This window comes from Myxine glutinosa, chromosome 13 (assembly GCF_964187855.1).
Source record: "Myxine glutinosa chromosome 13, kmMyxGlut1.1, whole genome shotgun sequence".
In the NCBI taxonomy this organism is placed as follows: Eukaryota; Metazoa; Chordata; class Myxini; order Myxiniformes; family Myxinidae; genus Myxine; species Myxine glutinosa.
This window is the reverse complement of record NC_136273.1, coordinates 30,789,074-30,810,188: the sequence shown is the minus strand read 5'-3', so window position 1 is coordinate 30,810,188 and position 21,115 is coordinate 30,789,074. Positions and strand designations below refer to the sequence as shown.

Genomic DNA, 21,115 nt, shown 5'->3' with positions numbered 1-21,115 from the left:
ACATGATCGAGGCTCGTGAAAGAGCGAACATTAATCACACGGAAAGACAAACCGACACATAAAACATATAACATAGGGAGCGGTAGACAAGATGGGGAGAGAGGGGGAAGGACACAAACACAACATTTGAGAGCAGGGACCGAGAGACATGGAGACATCGAGAGATCTGAGAGAGGGCGAGGGCTTTGGGGGGGGGGGCGTGGGAAGGGGGCAGTGGGAGAGGTATAAAACATATGGACACTGCCAGGACTTCCAGGAAAGAAGTTGGAATTTCAAACAAGGTGGATCTGGGGTGAATTAGCGGGGGTAGAAAAGATCAAGGTTTTGGATGGGGGAAGAAAGGAGATGGTGGTGAACAGCTGTTTTAAAGACCTGGAGGGAGGAGTGGGATTGAAGGGAGTGAGGGAGTTTGTTCCAGAGGCGGGAGAAAAGAGGAATGAAAGAGTGAAGGTGAGCGGAGAGCCGAGATTTCGGCAGTTTAACCATCAGAGGGTTGCTGGCAGATCTTGTGCGACCTGTAGGAATATTTGGGGGACAGAGCACAGAGAGAGCTGGGGGTGCAAGGCCGGAGAGGAGTCGGTAGAAGACAGAAAGACCACCTACCTGCCTGCGGTGAGTGAGTGAAAGGCCCTCAGAGATAGCTTCATCGCGGGAGATTCCAATCATTCTGAAAGCTTTGGTTTCAACAGCGTGAAGCCGAGCTAGGTGTGAGGCAGGAGCACCGGCCCATAGGGGAGAACAGTATTCCATTGAGCTGCGGATGAAAGCCTTGTATGTGGTGAGGAGCTCAGGTGTGCCGAGGAAGGACTTCGCTCGACGGAGGATGCCCAGTCGGCGACTGGCTTTGGAGGCCAGCTTGGAAATGTGGTTTTCCCAAGAAAGATCATGGCAGATAGTGAGACCCAAAATCTTGAGCGACAGAACTTCTTGGAGAGGATTGTTGAGAAAGTAGATGGGAGGGTTGTCCAGTCGATCTTTTCGGAGAGACATAGTAAGAGTGTGAGATTTGTCAGGATTGAAAGACATGTTCCACTTGTTTGACCAGTCTGTGATTTTGTCCAGGTCTTCAGAGAGTGAGGAGGCAGCAGACTGCCGATCTGAGGGAAGAGGAATGGAGCGGCAGAGAGTGGAGTCATCAGCAAAGAGATAGAGAGGATTTTCGAGAGAGTCAGAGAGATCATTGATGAAGACCAGAAAAAGCACGGGGCCCAGAACACTGCCTTGGGGAACTCCAGCCTGAACAGGAAGAGGAGATGAGAGAAACCCATTCAGGGCCACACGTTGACGACGACTAGAGAGGAAGTCCGCCAGCCATGCGTGGAGATTTCCATGGATACCAAAGGAGGAGAGTTTGGTGAGCAGAGCGGGGTGCCAGACCGTGTCAAAGGCACGTGATATGTCGAGGGAGACAGCTCTAATTTCCTGTTTGGCATTGAGGACCTCCATCCATTGTTGAGACAGCAGAAGCAGCATGTCCAGAGTAGAGTGACCTGGTCTGAAACCAAATTGATGATCAGAGATCAAGCCATTGGAGAAGAGGAAAGATTTCATATCAGAAGCAATGATGGATTCCATGACTTTGCTGATAATTGGGAGAAGGCTGATTGGTCTGTAGTTGCTAGGATCTGTTTTTGCACCTTTTTTGTGCAAAGCGGTGATGTTGGCTGATTTCCAAGCAGATGGCAGTTGACCTTGAGCAAAAGAGAGGGTGAAGAGAACAGAGAGAGGGTGAGATAGAGCAGCAGAGCAGGATTTTAGGACCCGTGGGCTGATGCCGTCGGGTCCAGTAGCAGAATCAGAGTCGAGGGTTGACAGAAACTTTTCCACCTTGTCAGGAGGAAAGGACACGGAGTCCAGGAGCAGCAGGGTACGACTGGGTATGGTGGGTACAGAGAGGGATGGGTTTGGGACACAAGATTTAGAGGCAAACACAGAGTTGAGGCATTCAGCTTTTTCACGTGCGGAGTCAGCTGTGTAGCCGTTTGAGGTAAGGGAGGGGATGGAGGGGGAACAAACACCAGAAACGGATTTGACCAGACGCCACCAGGATTTGGAAGAGGGAGACAGATAAGAGAGTTCGGTCTTGAGAACGGAGAGATATTGTTTCCTGGCTCTCCTGAGGGTGGACACACACTTGTTTCGGGCTTTGTGAAAGGAAATGAGATTTCCTTCCGTTGGATTTGCTTTCCAGGCGACGAAGGCAAGTTGTTTCTGATTGGAATGATCCAAATATTCGTTCTTCTTTTCCCTGCCATCCCTCCATATTTCATTTTCCCATAAGCCCATACCATGGCACTCTTCAACATTTAAGGACTCAAATTTAATCTCTCAGTTCTTTACTACCATTTGGCTGCTTGCATCACTTGCCCCAATTAAAAGTTTATGATCCATCCTTGTTGGTGTAACTCTACTTTGACATGTCCAATGTAGGACTGGATGGTGCAGAGGTTTAGCACACTTGCTTCTGAGCTGGCTACTTTGGCTTCCTTTCTCAAACTGACTCTAAACTGTCAGTAGGTGTTCCATCAATGAGTGCCATCCAATGGGTCGAGACTAAGCTGGGTTCACATATATGAGCATTAGCTGGCGAACAGTTAAAATCCCATGGTGTTTGACAATGAAGAATACACAAGTTATCCCTCGCACTCTGGCGAAATTCCATGTTATTGTCCTGATGTGCAGAGTCGCTGCATCACTGGCACATCTGCGCCTCAGTAACGATAACGAGCCAATATTCAATCACGTACAATGACATGCCCGATTTCCTTCCTCGTCTTGAAGTGTTTTGCCATCCGTAATTCCATTTACAGTTGTCTCGTTAACGTAGACTTGCTAGTTGCTACCAACTGACACAACTCAGGTTGTGAGTTGGAATAGAATGACAAAAACGAGCTGCAATCAATCTGTGAAAGTCTTCTGTATGTCAATTACTCCTTGAACTACTGGTGTCCATCATTCTCTGACGTCTACTTAACTCTCTTTGGCTTCTCTGTTGATGTTCACCTGAATCCCACACTTTACTGGCTATTTTCAATTTGTTGCAAAATTGTCAAACTGCGACATCTACTCACTGATTTTTCAGATTGCTCAGATAGTGGTTTACTCACATTGAGCCGGTCTCGAGACAAGGAAGTGCAAAGGCCGGTCACTCGTGCCTAAACACACTATTTCACATGGGCCTTTAACAGCTCCTGGGATTGTTTCCAAGAATATGTTCTGAAATGTAAATTGTTCCACATAATAAGGGAATGTCTGTGCTCAAAGAGCAAAGTTTGGTTCTTAGAGGATGATGTTGAAGTGGCACACCTATCTTTTGAACTTAGTCTGGGTTTGATTCCTGACTGAACTATGAACTGTCGAATTGGTGCTTTGCATACAGGGCGTTGCATCACAAAGTATGCCGTCCCTCAGGCCGATGTTATGCAGGGTGTACCGTCGGTTAACATTATTTGGTGGACATTAAAGATCCCATGGTGTTTTTTGATGAAGAGTATGTGAGTTAGTGATGGCATGCCAGGTGCTATGTATCTTCCTGAAGAATATGTGAGTTAGTGATGACATGCCAGGAGTTAGGTATCTTCCCAAAGAGTATGTGAGTTAGTGATGGCACGCCAGGTGCTATGTATCTTCCTGAAGAGTATGTGAGTTAGTGACGACATGCGAGGAGTTAGGTATCTTCCCAAAGAGTATGTGAGTTAGTAAGACCATGCCAGGTGTTATGTATCTTCCCAAAGAGTATAAGTTAGTGAGGGCATGCCAGGTGCATGGGCATATCTTCCTGAAGAGTATGCGAGTTAGTGACGCCATGCCAGGTGCTATGTATCTTCCCGAAGAGTATGTGAGTTAGTGACGACATGCCAGGTGCTATGTATCTTCCCGAATAGTAGGCGAGTTAGTGATGACATTCCAGGTGCTATGTATCTTCCCGAAGAGTAGATGAGTTAGTGAGGGCATGCCATGTGCTAATTATCGTTCTGAAGAGTAAGCGAGTTAGTGCCAGTGTGTCAGATGTTAAATATTAGGTGTACTGGAAAGTAATGTCGTTCTTTTAAGCTGTGTATTCCTCTTTGAAAAACAACATTACTTTCCAGGACACATAATATCTTCCCCATGGGGATGGGGCATCACATTACAGCAGATTGCAGATGGTGATACCAAACATCACTTTCATAATCTTTGTGAGTGAAACTTGGTGTGGTCAGGAATGTTTGTCGTTTGAGGAAGTCTTCTAGGCCAGGCACAATGGGCATTTACCATTTATCAAGATCCTATTTGGCACTGCTCAGCTGCATCACAGCACCCTACCACGGCACCACTCACCTCTTGCATCGGCTCAAAGTTATTCTCCTCCTTTTCCCTTTAAGGAGTGAGGTCTGATAGCACCAAGCTCCTGCCTTGCCTTGACCACAATACTACTCCACTCTACTCTGTCCTCAACCAACTCGCTCCACTCTCCAACCACCCCCACCTTACTGAAATCCCTCTTCACACAATTCTGCCATCTCATCTGTGGTCTACCTCTTCTCCTCCCATTTTGTGCCCTCAACTTATCCGCATTCTTTGACATTCTCTCTTCCCCCATTCTCACCATGTGTCCAGCCCATCTCAGCCGGCATTTAACCACCCTCAACCTCCTGCACGTTTTCACACCCACCTGAATTCTCCTCCACACCTCAGCCTCTGACTTACCATCCCCAGTCACTTTTCACCCCCAGATACTCAAACCTATTTCCTTGTCTGATTTCCTTCCCCTCTCCCCTGATATTCATTTATTTTCTCTGCTGCCCAACCCACATCACCTCCATGCTCATTTTCAGCCCATGTTTCTCAAATTCCTCCTTCCACTCCCCCAGTACTTCCTGAATCTCCTCCCCTCTCTCCACCACAACAGCCAGATTGTCCACATGCAATATCCTCCCCAGCATACCTTTCATGTTTACCTTCCTGCTTACCAGCTACATCACCATGATAAACAGGAGTGGGCTGAGAGCGCTTCCCTGCCTCAAACCAATGTTCACATTGAACTCCTCCGACATCCCAGGACCAACCAAAACTCTTCCCTTTGTTCCTTTCTACATCTCTTCACCAACAGAACTTCTCCTTCCGTTACTCGCATCCATCTCAGTGCCGCCATCACCATCTCTCTTGGGACAGTGTTGCGGGCCTTCTCCAGATCCACAAATCCCAATGCCATTTCACCTTGCATTTCCAACCTATTCTCCACCATCTGTCTCAGCATGAACATCCCATCTGTCATTCCCCTACCATTTCTAAACCCCTGCTGGTCTTCTCCGATCTCCTTCTCCACACTCTTCCTTATCCTCCTGTCCAGAACTCTCTCCAACACCTTCATGACATGACATGTAATGCCCCTGTACCTCTCCGGATGCAAAACACAACCTGCCCCGTGGGGCTCATTGTGCATCAATACTACACCTTGCAGCATGTCGAGTTGTGTACCCCAAAGTGTCATATTAGAAGTCAACAAGGCATTTGTATAAATAAATTTGAAAACTCGTTACTGTATTGTACTACTTTACTTTTTGTAGGATCAGGCTCTGCACCCTCTTCCCCCCCCCCCCCCCATATGCTGTGCAACCAAAAAAAAAAAAAACTTGTTTAATTTGCATGTGGTCTGGGTCTGATTCATTTTCAACACAGATAAGTTGGTGGTAACCTCTTGGTCTTCTGTAATCTTTAATGTAGTGTTGAACTCCTTCCTTTCCTCTAGATCATACACATTCAAATAAATCGATTCACCTCTGGAAATCAAAGCGCCCCAACGGGCAACGGGAACGGGCAACTGAGCATTTGGAGACTTTTTTTTTTGCTCTTCTCCAATAACTTTACTTCTTCCATCTGTGGAATAACTCGTTGTTTCCATCCAACTCTGACGTCCACTCCCTCAAGATGGTAGCTCATTGTCACCCCCCTTACTATCCGCATTTTTTTCTTTCTTGCTGGTCTCGTTACCTCCTCCACCGAAGGTGGATGGTGGTTATGTTTTCACCGCTGTCTGTCTGTAAACAGGATATCTCAAAAAGTTGTGGACGGATTCGGACGAAATGTGGTGGAGAGCTTTGGTATGTGACAAGGTCGAAATGATTAGATGTTGGTTAAGATCCGGATATGGATCTGAGAATTTGAAAAGTGATTCTTCACCATTGTGTGATGGGGCCAAGAACGACATATAGCACTATATCGCAAAAAGTTGTGGATGACTTGTTGCAAAACTCGGTGGATGAGTTGGGTAGGTGACGAGAACAAGCCGATTAGATTTTGATTCAAGTCCGAATCCGGATCCAACCTGTTAGTCAGATACATAACGCAAGGTGTTCAACCTGGCGGAGGTATGCACTCTACCGAACGTCTGTATTTTAACTGCATATTTTATTCTGTATTTTAACTTCTCTCTGCCTCTGCTGCATTGCCATTTCCCTGTTTGTGAATCATTTTTAAATCTTCAACCTTTACCCTAATGGATCTAACACGATCGCATATTGCTCGATTTTTCACTTTCCTCTCTTCTGTCACACTATAGACTGCCCAATGGATGAAGTGTTGGCGTCTCTCAAGCTCGGAGCATTCTCGCTGCGAAAGGTCGGTGCAACCCAACGGAATCGCAAGACCGAGCATTTGGAACCCGAACCAGAGACGCTGATGGACCAGATTCGAAAAGGGGTTCAGCTGCGGCAAACCCCGCCCACGGCATCTCGACATGGTTACCATGGCGACGATCCCCTGACACAAAGCATTCGCCTCGCCATGCAACGAATTAAGGAGGCTTCTCCAGACTCTGAGAGTGACGGAGAGGTCGAAGGTGAAGCGGAGGAGAGCAGTGGTGACTGGGACATTTGATAGTTTATATTTGTAAATGCCCAGATCTTTTGGAGCTTACTTCATTGTTGCCGTAATGTTCACAACAAAAGTGGTTAAGAATTATGTTGACAAAGATATTATTGGTTGGTTGATCAAATAAGCTTCATTAAGAACACGATTAAGCAAAAAACAATTTGATAAATTAAAGCACTGATCTTCTTTGGCCTTCGATGCATGACCGAGCGTAGATAGATGTGTGTAGAGAGAAGTAACGGCACAGGGTTTGAAAACAGTTGCACATCTTGAATAATTGTTAACCATTTCCATCACTTTTCTCCATAATCATGGAAAAGTGCCGCGTTCCTCTTCGCATCAGGCCATTTTTGGTTCGTCCCGGTGACAGCATCAGGTGAAACATCCTGGGGTTTAAACCAGAACACCTGCCTGGTTCGACCACGCTTGCAGCACGGCACGATGCCTCATTCATGGGGACTGATCGCTTGAAGCTAACGTACCAACTCCTTTGGTAACTTTTATCTCTGTGTGGTTGTTTTATCAGAATCTGCAATGTCTTTTTTGTGCAATAAGCTGACGTCAAAAAACAAACAAAAAAACAGCTCGCTTGTATCGCCATATGGATGGTTTATGCGCAATCTTTTCTTGCACTTTGCTGCATCTTATGTGTATTTTGATTGGAACAGAACGCTTGTGACCTGCCGATGTGAAGGTTAGCAGCAGAATATTGCAGTTGTTCGATTTTTAGATGAACACGCTTCCCTGTTGGGCAGCCCGCTGTAGTAAGCTCATTTGCAGGTGTCGATGCATTTAGACGTGTTTGTCTGACCTGTGTCGTCCTGTGCCTCCTTGTAAGTATCGTCGACTGGCAAAATGTAGGAAATAACACTTTTTTCATATGCAGTACACATTTAAAGAAGTCTGTTCAGTTATGTTGGTGCTGTTACGATTGTGGAAAATTTGGTTCTTCCCAAGTGAAAATATCTTAGCCCGCTGAACGGAGAACCTCTTACTGAGAAGCGTTTGTTTTTATGCTGTTTGTTTCACCGCATTGACGAGGTTTTCGGATCGTGTGTCGACTTGTGGTTAAATGGTTGTGCTTCCGTTAAAAAAAAACAACATTTTAAACATCATGACAGGCCTAAGGAGCTATGGAAAGCCGTCTTTGAAGATGCTAGAGTTTTGTGCTATTTGCGAAGTATGTTGGTCCTGGTCATTGTGATAAAAATAACTATTGTCCTCTTTTGTACAGGGTGAGTTTGGTCTTGAGTTATAACGCATCTTGTAGAGGGATGGTGGACGTCCTTCCGGAATATGGCGTTGATCTGTAATGTCCAATAACAGGCATGAATTTGTAACTATCAAGTGTAAAGTATACCCCATTATCATGTACATTGTACATGTATGTTAAATGTTTCATCACTTGGTTTATGTGCAGACGAACCAATGGACGGTTGTGCTTTAGTTTGCTTTTTGATATTCGTTTACCTCGTTTGTGGTGTGGATATTTAGGCCTGATCATTTACTGTTTTTGTTGTTGTTTTGTGCTTTATTGCTGAAAAAACCTTTCATGTGTTTATCACAGACTGCTCGTACAGCCTCCATTGCACGTTATATCTAAGAAATGCAGTATGGTGAGTCGGTAACATATCCTCAGGGGGCTGTTTGTAGCAAGTTCAAGTTGGTTTCTTAAAGGGCTCTTGCGGATCCAGAGATGTGCTTTTTTTGAACCTCCACCACCTAAGGTGGATGGAGGGGTTTTCACCCCTGTCTGTTTTGTCTGTTTGTCTGTATGCTTGTCTGTGAACAAGATATCTCTAAAAGTTGTTGATGGATTTGGATGGGATTTGGTGGAGAGGTAGCGTATGTGACAAGGATGAAATTATTAGATTTTGGTGAAGATCCGGATTCGGTTAGTATAAGTTTTTTTGAGTGATTCTTTGCCATTGGGAGATAGGGACAAAACTGATACATAGCAGGATATCTCAAAAACTTATGGACAGATTTAAATGAAACCTCGTGGATAGGGTTGGTGTGTTACAAGGAAGAAACGATTCGATTTTGGTGAAGATCTGAATAGGGATTCGGATACGAGAATTATTTAATTTTCAAGTGATTCTTCACCATTGAGAGATCGGGTGAAAAGCGATATATATAACACGATATTTGAAAAAGTTATGGACGAGTTCTGACAAAACTTGGGGGACGAGTTGGTTCGGTGACGAGAACAAGCTGATTTGATTTTGGTTCAGGTCCGAATCCAGATCCGGTATATCAGTGGGATACAAAACGTAAAACTGTTCAGCCTGGCGGAGGTATGCGCTCTACCAGTGCCGTTCTAGTGTTGTTTATTAATTTGGTACTTTTTTTTCTGAAACCCATTTCCAAAAATGAAATTTTGGTCTGCTGACAAGCTTTGAAGAAATCCGTCGTTTTCTGATTGAAAAATGACCTTTTTTCCAAAATTTAATCTCCGAATCCTGCATCTTGCGACAAGTGCGTTGCGACAATTACAACGCGATTCTTCAGTTGCTTTGGCTTTCCATCAAATTGCTTGGACCTCTCGCTGCGTCGTGTGCAAACGAGGATTGGAGGCAAGTTCATGCCGATGCTGACAATGTGAGTTCGGTATTTGAATTTGAACCAGAAGTCATTGACGATGGGGCAGGAGATGGGAATTCTGATTCTGAGAACTCCGATGGCAAATGTCGGATATGATATCAAGTTGGGTGTCTCCTCTACTCTCGATTTGCCCCTGTTGGACTTCAATGATCTCACGGTGTGTTTCCCGAAGAGCAAGCCAGTTCTTACCGGCACCCTGGATAAATCCCACATTCCTGCTCTAACCAGCATTGGAGCTCGTGGCAGTCACTACCTGGTGCTGGTATTGAAGCACACCTAATGTGCCAAAGGACCGGCTTTTGCAATCAACCTGAACAGTCCGACCAGTAAAGGACACGCACGCCACATCTGTTTAACTAACGTGAGCATGTTAAGATCCCTGTTTCGCTTGTTAGCGGTGTGGTTAACAGGCAGCTGTACTTCGACTTGCTTTGCTTATCAACGTTAACATAGACTGGTGTTGCTGCAGCCTTCCATCTGGTACCTATTCTTGCATCTGGCTGCTGCCTTCCATTTGGTATTTATCTTCGATAAGTGTGTAGCTGCTGCACAGCTCGCTTGGTGCATGTTGTGATGCCCATTGGGCTGTCGGAATTAACCAGTTAGCATCTTGAATCCTGCCACTGTATGTCCTCCAATGTTGTTTATCATTTGCAATCTTCCTTTTGGTAGTAGGTTCCTTACAAGGAACCGAAATGCAGGAGGAGGTCATTATTAGGCCCATGAACCCTGTACAATGGCTGTTTGTCCGTGCTCTATCCTTTGTAAACGCTGAGCATAAAGCAAGGAAGCAGCACGCTCATTTTATAATCGTTGTGGTATGACTCGGCCAGAGTCAGGTTCGAACCACCGACCTGCCAGACTCAGAGCAGACACTCCAACCATTAATTACGCACACGATTCTAGTCAAACTTAAAAATTGCTGTTCTCAGTCAAACTGAGTGTTTAGTTTGCAACGTGGGCCTTATGTCCCTAATAACACAAATGTATTTTTTACTTATTGGGCACAGTTGCTCTGCTGGGGCATGGTTAAGCTGCTGGGGCTTGGCCAGGACCAAGATGTCAGGATTGGCTTCCAGGCAGCCTTTCTCTTTGCCATGCCCCCCTCCTGCCCCCTTGCTTGGTGGGGTATGGACACTATGTCCATCAGTGTGGCTTCGCAATGTGCCATAAAAAGTACTTTGAAGTTAGGATTTGAACGAGCTTGTTTTGTTTCAAGCTGGGAAGTGAATTTTTACCTCCGCCACCTGAGGTGGACGGAGGATATGTTTTCAGCCTTGTCTGTCTGTGAGCAGGATATCTCAAAGTTATGGATGGATTCGGACAAAACTTGGTGGACCGGTTGGGCTGTTGGTGGATAAAGTGGAATTTATTTGATTTTGGTGAAGATCTGGATACGATGTTTTTAATTTTTGATTATTTTGAAGTGATTCTTCACCATTGAGAGACAGGGCCAAAAACTATATGTAGAACGATATTTCAAAATGGTACAGACAGATTGGGCCAAAACATGGTGGACAGGTTGGGTGTGTGACTAGGATGAATTGATTCGATTTTGGTGAAGATCTGGATACGAGAATTTTTTTTTTTAATTGTAAAGTGATTCTTCACCATTGAGAGATGAGGCCAAAAACGATATTTAACATGATATTTCAAAACGTGGATGGGTTTAGGTGACAAGAACAAGCCGATTCGATTGTGATTCAGGTCCGGATCTATATCTGGCCTATCGGTGGGATACAAAACGTAAACTGTTCAGCCAGGTGGAGGTGTGCGCTCTCCCGAGTACCTGTTCTAGTTATGAACGCAGTGACAGCTATCACGTGTTTGGGAATGAAGTGTTTTTTAACTGGGCAGAAAAAAGGTAGATCACTGGCAAAACAAATTTCAAGTGTTTTTGAATTCCTGAGTAAATGCGTAAATTGTTGGGGAGATCTAGTTATGTTTCCTGTTCTTTTTCCATTCACTTGCAATATTTTATGTTTGCATTTTGCAGGTGTATGCGATGAGCTTGTTGTGATTGAGGCACGTGGTGCTGCCTGAGTACCACCATCGGTTCATGTCAAACGTTTGCTGTCCGGCCTGCTTTCTCAGCTTGACTAAGTTAATTTACATTTTGAAGTATGTATGAAATAAATCTGAATCAACATTGACGAATAGGGTAACAGGTGTGCTTGAGTCAATATTAGGGCATTTCATCTCGATTCTTGAAGAGATTAACTTCCAAAATGGGTCGTGATGCAGGGATGTCCTTCCGTCCGGTCGTCCGTTAAGTTTTTGCTCCTCCTCCCTTATCACCAGCCTAATTGTTCTGAAACTTGACACAGTAATACAAGACAGTATCCCGCACAATCGCTCAGGCTTCGATTTTTCAATTTCAGATCGTTGGGGCTCCCAGAGGGGAATTGGGAGGTGGGGGGGGGGGGGGGGGGTTACCCCGAAATTTCGGATCCCGACTCATCCCTTAATTACCAACAAATTGCTCTGAAACCCGACACAGTCCTTCCACTCAATGGACTGCATAATCACTCAGGCTTCGACTTTTGATCATGGGGGCTCCGAGGGGGTTACGGGAGCTCTCCAACAGTTCCCCAAAATCAGCAGAGATCTGAACTACAACCTCAAGAGATAACCACGGGCTATTTATATTGGATTGTAGCATGTACAGGAACAGAAGCATCAGAACTATGTCATGACAAACGAGAGCCGCTGGTGTCCTCACTCAAGGGCGTATTCTCCTGTGTGGGAGGAATGGTCTCCTAATCCTGAACTCTATTCCGGCCATTACGTGATGGTAGTATAATGATCTCGATTCCTCACAACGTGAAAAACCATAGAAGCTGGCTCCCGAATACCGGATCTGTGATTCTGAATGGTGGCCTGGATGCAGATGTGCATATGGAGGATGCAGATGTGCATATGGAGGATGCAGATGTGCATATGAAGATGCGCGCGCAGCCGCGCAGGCTGATCCCGGGTTTTGATCTTCTTTCATCCTCAAGACCACACTGCACCTTTTTTCGCCAGACTCAACACTTTGACTTAATGATTTTAACAAATTGTGCACACAGGGATATTCTTGTGTAAGGATGTCAATAATATTCTTCCCTGCACTTTTTCTTCTTGCTTCACTTTGATACACGACACACGCGCTTGTCATACCAGATCCCGCAACAACAACATACTCCATGAATATGATGAGCTGTTACGGTCCTAGTCTTTGGAACACCATTGACGGAGCAGTGAAAGCTTAGCCATCCGTGAACAGATTCAAGTCTTCCCACAATAACTTTCTCATATCCCAATATAACAGGAGATTTTTTTTTTTTTTTTTTTGTATACAAGATCTAGGCTCGTGAAAGAGCTAACATTAATCACACAAAAAGACAAACCGACACACAAAACACAAAAAACAAGGGGAGCGGCAGACAAGATGGGGAGAGAGGGGGAAGGACACAAACACAACATTTGAGAGCAGGGACATCGGGAGGACTTGGGGGGAGGTGGGAGAGGAATAAAACATATGAACACTGCAAGGACTCTGGGGTGAATTACCGGGGGTAGAAAAGATCAAGGTTTTCGATGGGGGAAGATAAGAGATGGTGGTGAACAGCTGTTTTAAAGACCTGGAGGGAGGAGTGGGATTGAAGGGAGTGGGGGAGTTTGTTCCAGAGGTGGGAGAAAAGGGGAATGAAAGAGTGAAGGTGAGCAGAGAGCCTAGACTTTGGCAGTTTAACCATAAGAGGGTTGCAGGCAGATCTTGTGCGACCTGAAGGAATATTGGGGGGACAGAGCACAGAGAGAGCTGGGGGAGCAAGGCCAGAGAGGAGTCGGTAGAAGACAGAAAGACCACCAACCTGCCTGCGGTGAGTGAGTGAAAGGCCCTCGGAGTTGACTACATCGCAGGAGATTCCAATGATTCTGAAAGCTTTGGCCTCAACAGCGTGAAGCCAAGCAAGGTGTGAGGCAGGAGCACTAGCCCAGAGGGGGGAACAGTATTCCATTGAGCTGCGGATGAAAGCCTTGTATGTGGTGAGGAGCTCAGGTGTGCCAAGGAAGGACTTCGCACGACGGAGGATGCCCAGTCGGCGACTGGCTTTGGAGGCCAGCTTGGAAATGTGGTTTTCCCAAGAAAGATCATGGCAGATAGTGAGACCCAAAAGTTTGAGCGACAACTTCTTGGAGAGGATTGTTGAGAAAGTAGATGGGAGGGTTGTCCAGTCGGTCCTTTCGGAGAGACATTGTAAGAGTGTGAGATTTGTCAGGATTGAAAGGACATGTTCCACTTGTTTGACCAGTCTGTGATTTTGTCCAGGTCTGTCGAGAGTGAGGAGGCTGCAGACTGCCGATCTGAGGGATGAGGAATGGAGCGACAGAGAGTAGAGTCGTCAGCAAAGAGATAGAGAGGATTTTCAAGAGAGTCAGAGAGATCATTGATGAAGACCAGAAAAAGCACAGGGCCCAGAACACTACCTTGGGGAACTCCAGCCTGAACAGGAAGAGGAGATGAGAGAAACCCATTCAGGGCCACATGTTGACTATGACCAGAGAGGAAGTCCGCCAGCCATGCGTGGAGATTTCCATGGATACCAAAGGAGGAGAGTTTGGTGAGCAGAGCAGGGTGCCAGACCGTATCGAAGGCACGTGAAATGTCAAGGGAGACAGCTCTAATTTCCTGTTTGGCGTTGAGGACCTCCATCCATTGTTGAGAAAGCAGAAGCAGCATGTCCAGAGTAGAGTGACCAGGTCTGAAACCAAATTGATGATCAGAGATCAGGCCATTGGAGAAGAGGAAAGATTTAATATCTGAAGCAATGATGGATTCCATGACTTTGCTGATAATTGGGAGAAGGCTGATTGGTCTGTAGTTGCTGGGATCTGTTTTTGCACCTTTTTTGTGCAAAGCGGTGATGTTGGCTGATTTCCAAGCAGATGGCAGATGACGTTGAGCAAAAGAGAGGGTGAAGAGAACAGAAAGAGGGAGTGAAAGAGCAGAAGAACATGATTTTAGGACCCGTGGGCTGATGCCGTCAGGACCAGTTGCAGAATCAGAGTTGAGGGTTGACAAACTTTTCCACCTTGTCAGGAGGAAAGGACACAGAGTCCAGGAGCAGCTGGGTATGACTGGGTACGGTGGGTACAGAGAGGGATGGGTTTGGGACACAAGATTTAGAGGCAAACACAGAGTTGAGGCATTCAGCTTTTTCACGTGCGGAGTCAGCCGTTAAGCCGTTTGAGGTGAGGTAGGGGATGGAGGGGGAACAAACACCAGAAACAGATTTGACCAGACGCCACCAGGATTTGGAAGAGGGAGACAGATAAGAGAGTTCGGTCTTGAGAACGGTGAGATATTGTTTCCTGGCTCTCCTGAGGGTGGACACACACTTGTTTCGGGCTTTGTGAAAGGAAATGAGATTTCCTTCCGTTGGATTTGCTTTCCAGGAGACGAAAGCAAGTTGTGTCAGGGCAACAGCCTCTTCACAAGATTCCGTGTACCATGGACGGGAGGAAGGGTATGACTGGAGGAAGGTTAAATAATAAGGAGATTGTAACAGGAGATTGTAACAGATAGATCTATAGTGAAAAATATTTCCTTCATGATGTTCAAGCAATTCTTGTATTCCAAGTATTTTGTCCATTCTTGTGTTTTCTTTTGCTCATAGTTCTTGTCTGCTGGTAGTTGATAGTTGGTTATTTTACGGCATTTCACCACAAGCTTCAGCTTTTTGGAAATGTCCTTATCCATTGTGTCAGATGTGTAAATTTTATTAGTTCTTTCTACTCAACCTTGTATACAGTATGGATAAATTATACCATGTACACATTTCCTTGAATGCTGATGCAAAGCAATAATTTTTTTTTTTCATGGTGATGTTCAGTGACGAGGGCATGCAGGAGATGAGACACACACATAGTCTTTGTTCCAAAGCGTTTTGAGTAACGAATGGCGGCATATCAAGTCGTGAGGAGTCATATGTTGTGTGTGCTGCTGCCCTTGGTGTATGGTCTTCCCTTGAGAGTTAAGATGTGGTTAAAAAACGTGAACTAACCTGCGGATGACATGAAATGATGTGCGCTTGGTCGATCTTCCGAGGTCTACGTTCTCCACATTACTGTGAAGGTGGGTGGATCGGTTTCTGACAGTAACATGCAAGCTGCTTCTTCTGGGAACTATATTTTGCGGTTTTTTTTTTTTTAAGGTTGGTTTAAAAAAAAAAAGTCACTGTTGCTGACACTATGGTGCGTCCTATTACCTTGTACTCGGTTTGGCCATTTTGAATTGAATTTGAGCTCAAAAAACCTGGTGGGTGTGTGGATAGATTCTCACCAATTGATGTCTGTAATAATTTGTCTATCTCCCTCTCGCCTCCCAATGATTTCATCAAGATCCATGTGAAGACGTTGGGTAAAGGAAAAGATAAAAACAGTTGAGGGATTTGTGTTTGGACATGTTTATAACAGTACGATTGTTTTGAAATCTGCAATATCTTATTTATATATATATATATTGTTTCATATATATATATTGTTACGGTTTTCCACCGCTCTTCCTACCCTTACCAAGGGAGATTAAGCCCCTTGTTTTTTCTGGGCCGGCGTAACCGAGACTTGAAATGCCCCTTCCGGGCAAACGCAAGGTAGGGTTTCGGGACAAGTCTCGCACGTACCTAAATACCTGCGCCGCCACAGAAGCGGGGAACCAAGCCTTGCACGAGCCACGTGTAATTTGGGTACACCGAGCGGATTGCGTACCAAGTGGTCCGTGCAGTTACCGTTGGTATTGGAACCCAATTAGAGTGGTTTTATTCGTACCACGCTTCGTCAATGATGGAAGGGACGAAACGGTCGAATAAAGAAATAACAGGTTTAATTATTATTTGCACAAGTATGTACAAGCCGGTAGAAAGCAGACACAGAGCAGAACTTAAGCAGTCTTACATTAACTCCAGACACGGGCCCGATCACACTCACAAAGGGGAAATGCAGGTAGAATGGTGTTCCCGCGCGGCCTTGGTCGTCCAGGAACGGCTTCGCCCGGCGTGGCTCTCCACGGTCACAGCACGTCCCACGATGAAGGCAAGCAGGTGGTGGAAGGGATCCTTGTAGCGCGTCTCTCGAACAAAGGGGCAGATGAGGCAGGCGGTTTTCCACAGCGCGTTGAGTTACCGGCGCGCTATCACTCGTGTAACCCAATAGAGGCTCGGCCTCAAGCTCAACCGAGCGCCCAATTTAGTACGAGCGCTTATACGTTCGTTCATGCGCGTCTTTTCTCCGAACTCGTGACTCTCATCAATACTCCGTCAAGCGCCTCCCTTTGCAGAACTGCAAGCTCACCTCCACAAAAGGACTCCTAACTCACCGAACTGCTCAACTCTCACAGGACTTTAATAACTTGCAGGCTCACCCCTTCGCAGAACTGTTCGTGGGGGCTCCGCGCAACAGATTTTATTGCCACGCCCTGAGCCTTCTCGAACGTTCCAACCACGCCCTGTGACGCATTGCCGCAGCCACTCCCTTTGAGCCCTGATTGGTGGCTCGCGCTTACCGTCAGCTTCTCTGCCGCCCTCATTCGGTCCCTGCTCGATTTGCCAGGCCTGCCTCGTGTTAATTCGTGCCAAAAAGCCAAAGGCAGCATAAGGAGGCGTAAGGCGGCATAAGGCAATGGAGGCGGCATAAGGCAATGAAACAATGAAAAGGACCTAACTCTCATTATTCTACTCAACGCAAAACTAACACAGGAAAAGGACTATGCTCACAAATACTAAGAAATAACTGAACTATCGCGAGGCTACGTGTTGTTGTGTGCCTATCTATGAGGGGGAAATTTAACCTTTATTGTACAAAACTCAAAACCGCAACACTACTCCTCTCCCTCGTCAGACTCGTCCCCGAGTCGAACCTAACAAAAATGGAACGACTGGTTTTGAGAATGATCTGGAAAATTACTTTTACTTTTACATGTGACATATAGATGTGGTTCCCCCTAACATTTACTCTAACCCGTGTATGCGACAGTTTAGAAAAACTAAATATGTCCCCCCTATTGCGTTGAGTAGCTACTCTAACAGAATCACGCCCACAATTAACCGAATCCGGAATTTGTCAAACTAAACATATAGCCGGTGGGCAGCATTTTATATACAAGCACAGAAAACTTAATTTATTTACAACTCTGACCCAGGACCTGTCCTTTTTGAAAGGGAAGATTGGAGGGGAGAGAAAGCACAGCAAAACACAAAACACACTCATCATCATCACATTTGCTGCTTGCTTCTTGCATCTTGCTTCTTGCTTCTTCTGTGTACCTATCAAACCGGCTAGCCCCCGGACCGGCATACAGGCCATTCCTGCTCTTCAGGGCTAACTAAACTTACAAATCTTCTCGTCCCTAGCACACCATAATAAAAATGCACAACAAAATGCTTTTATTTCTCTGCCAAGCAGGGCCAACCCTATGTGGTCCGACTGCGTGACATTCATGCCACTCAAAACAAGTGGTCCAAAGATGCAAGGTGATGCTGCAGCAAGGTGCTGCACAGCAGAGGTGCAAGGCCACAAGAGTTGTGGTCCATAAGTGTATAATGTGCAGCAAAGTGTTTGTGGAAGCAAAGTGCTGCACAGGTGCAGCAAAGTTACACAAAAGGATATGGCAGCAAAGTGCTGCGCAGGTGCAGCAAAGTTACACAAAAGGATATGGCAGTAAAGTGCTGCGCAGTTCGGCTGCACAGATGTAATAAGGGTGCAGCAGAGATGCTGCACAGTCGATGGTGCTGCACGGCTTCACCTCCAAAATGGTCCTGGGGTGGGGGGAGAGACAAAGCACGACCAGCAAAGTGGAAAGGGCGCAAAGGTACACAGCAAAACAAGGTAATGCGGCACAAGGGGCGCGGAAGAGCGAGCAGAGCAGGCTCGACCCTAGCCGTCCGCACCCCCCATCGTCTGCTTACACTACCCTTGCCCTTCCTTGTATTTACAAATTTGTCTCTATACTACGATATCTATACGATTATATACGATATCTATGATATCTATACGATACGATCTACTACGATTCGTCTCTATACTCTATTCGTCTCTATACTCTCTATACTACGTCTTGTCTCCCATATCCCCCTCTAATCTAAATTCGTCTCCAAATCCCTCCCAGGAAGGAAGGAATGGAACAACCACAATGTCCCATTACGTCATGATGCGTCTTACACTCAAACAGTTCACTTGGTCCTGGTGTGGAGCTTCTTCCTCCTTGGTGAATGGCTGTGGATGATGCGAAGGGGGTTTCTCATCTCCTAGCTACACTACTGACTTTTACTTTTAAACTACCCGGGGTCATACCCTGCCAATCGGCCATCTTTAAACTATGTGGTTCTAAAAACCGAATTCCCATTGTCCACTCTGCGGTGCCCCTGAAATTTAGGTCTCACTCCCTCAAATTTTCACTCTGTGCCCTTGCACAATTTCGGGGCTGGGTCGTGTGGCTCCATTAGCAGGTCTACCTACCTGCGCACCTCCGCCCCTGAAGTCGCCACCTGAGCTTACCTGCTCCTGCGACTAACTAACTGGGGAAGGCCCCTCCTGGCACTTTACCCCCTGATGCCCACCTTGGCATTGGGCAACCCGGGTCCTTCCTTTGGATCCTCGGGCCCCACTCAACTACCCTAACTGGCTCCCAGAGCCGACCTGCGGCCTCACCTGGCCGACAAACTACCAGTGGCGGAGTGCCCCAATAACCATACGCACCAATTAAGTCACACGCCCAGCCATTTCACTGACTCATGCACCCTCCAAAGCATTACTTTGCCACTACCCGCACCACAGGTGTCAATATCCATACAAATGTTGCCGATACCCTCTACCTGGCTTTACACTACCCCCCCCCCCACCCCGCGGGCTTTCACGAATGGGTTCCACTCTTCCCCCATTCAATTCTTCACACCATGCATTCCACACCTTTTATTCCACACCAAGCATTCCACACCACTTATTCGCGCACCATTTATCTCGCACACCGCTTTTCTCGCACACCTTTTGTGCTCACAAACCTTTTTCCTCGCGCACCTTTCGTCTTGCACACCACTTGTGCTCGCACACCATTTATTTCCACACACCTCTTTCCATACACTTCAACACAATTCCACTTGTCATCACAATTCCTCACACACACAGCATCATCTATCTGACTGCTTTTCCCCTAAAACTCGTGCTTTCCCGTCATCCCTTCACACTAAGCACTCCCTTCGTCATTAACAACCATCTAACCTACCTACGTCCCCACTATAGTTCAGATGTCACTACTTAAATCTCATGTCTTCTACAGTCTGCTAAATCCCTATCATTATCCTAGCCCTCCCTCTACTAGCTTCGGTGCCCCATGGAGGTAACCATGGCTGGCACCCCCATGTGCCTGTCACTGCCATCCCTAATCTAATGCTCATGGGCCCTGGCCGTGTGAGGAATGGTCAGACTACCATTCCTCCACGTAGGGTACAGCCCTCTCATCCGTCAGCTACACCCGAGCCTCTCCGTGTGGGTACACGTCATCACAGCTCGGCTTTGAAAGGCCGAGCGATCCATGCGGGTGGTTAGTCTACTGTATGGGGTGTCCGTCCGGCATTTTTGATCCAAAGGGGGAGGTATGGACGGGCCAAGGTTCAGGGCTCCATCCCTGTGCTGGGCCTCGTGGAAGTCCCACGCACGATGGCCCAACCGCCCACGTTCGGAGCACCGCACCCGCAAAGGTGCGCGGCTCCGAAATCTCCTACCTCCCCTTGAACCTCGCTGATTGCTTTTGCCGCCACTGCACGGCACCAACCATACAGGGTGGGGGCCGGCACGGGTCGTGCACGGCGGTCCTTTTGAAACCGCCGCCGCACCGATCCCAGCCGGTCCCTGCTGCACACAACTCACCGAGGGCTCACGTCGGCTATCCGTCGCGCTAAACGCTACCCCGGTCGGTGTCGATGCTTGAGCCGCGTTCTCACCACTCGCGACCCACTCCGCAATCGCACACCCAGGCATCCCTGCGCCTCCCATACATTCTGTTACACACTCCTTCCACATCCTCTGGTGTGCATTCTCCCTCGCACACCGTACTCGCACCTGCACACCTAGGTGCACTCACCTTTCACAAACTCCGTTACACACTCTTCCAGCACACAGTCTGTAACACCCATGGGTGTGCACTCTCCTGGAACACACCCAATCATCGCACCCTTTCCCTCCATGCACTCTTCTCGTGCACACTCTCTCGTTACATACTCCGTAACTCCCATGGGTGTGCACCCTCCTGGTACACACCCAATCATCGCACACATTTTCTCCATGCACTCTTCTCGTGCACACTCTGTAACACACTTTTCTCTCACACCCGTGCTCCGGTGCACACTTTTTCTCCACGCGCTCTTCTCGTGCACACTCCGTCATACACTTCCCGCTCACACTTCGGCACACACTTTTCTCGCTCACACCTCGGCGCACACTTTTCTCTCACACGCGCACCAGTCGCCCTCGTACACCGCACAATGGACCTTCCGCGACCGCCCGGGTTTCGTTTCTCTCCCAAGCCTGCCAAAAACGCATTCGCGCCAAAGACATTCGCGCCATAATTCCTACTCACCTTGGGGACCTCCTTTCCCGCCAGCACCTGCAAACTTTCCATTTG

The 21,115-nt window shown here is 46.9% G+C and overlaps 1 protein-coding gene across 1 annotated transcript in view; it reads left to right on the top strand.

Moving 5' to 3' along the window:
* LOC137438778 (junction-mediating and -regulatory protein) overlaps nt 1-11,609 on the top strand; it is an 84,152-nt gene extending 72,543 nt beyond the window's left edge. Inside the window, exon 11 of the mRNA XM_068134125.2 lies at nt 6,542-11,609. Within this exon, the coding sequence (XP_067990226.1) occupies nt 6,542-6,858 (317 nt within the window). The 3' untranslated portion in view covers nt 6,859-11,609. The remainder of the gene's footprint in view (nt 1-6,541) is intronic.
* Nucleotides 11,610-21,115: the final 9,506 nt, after the last annotated feature.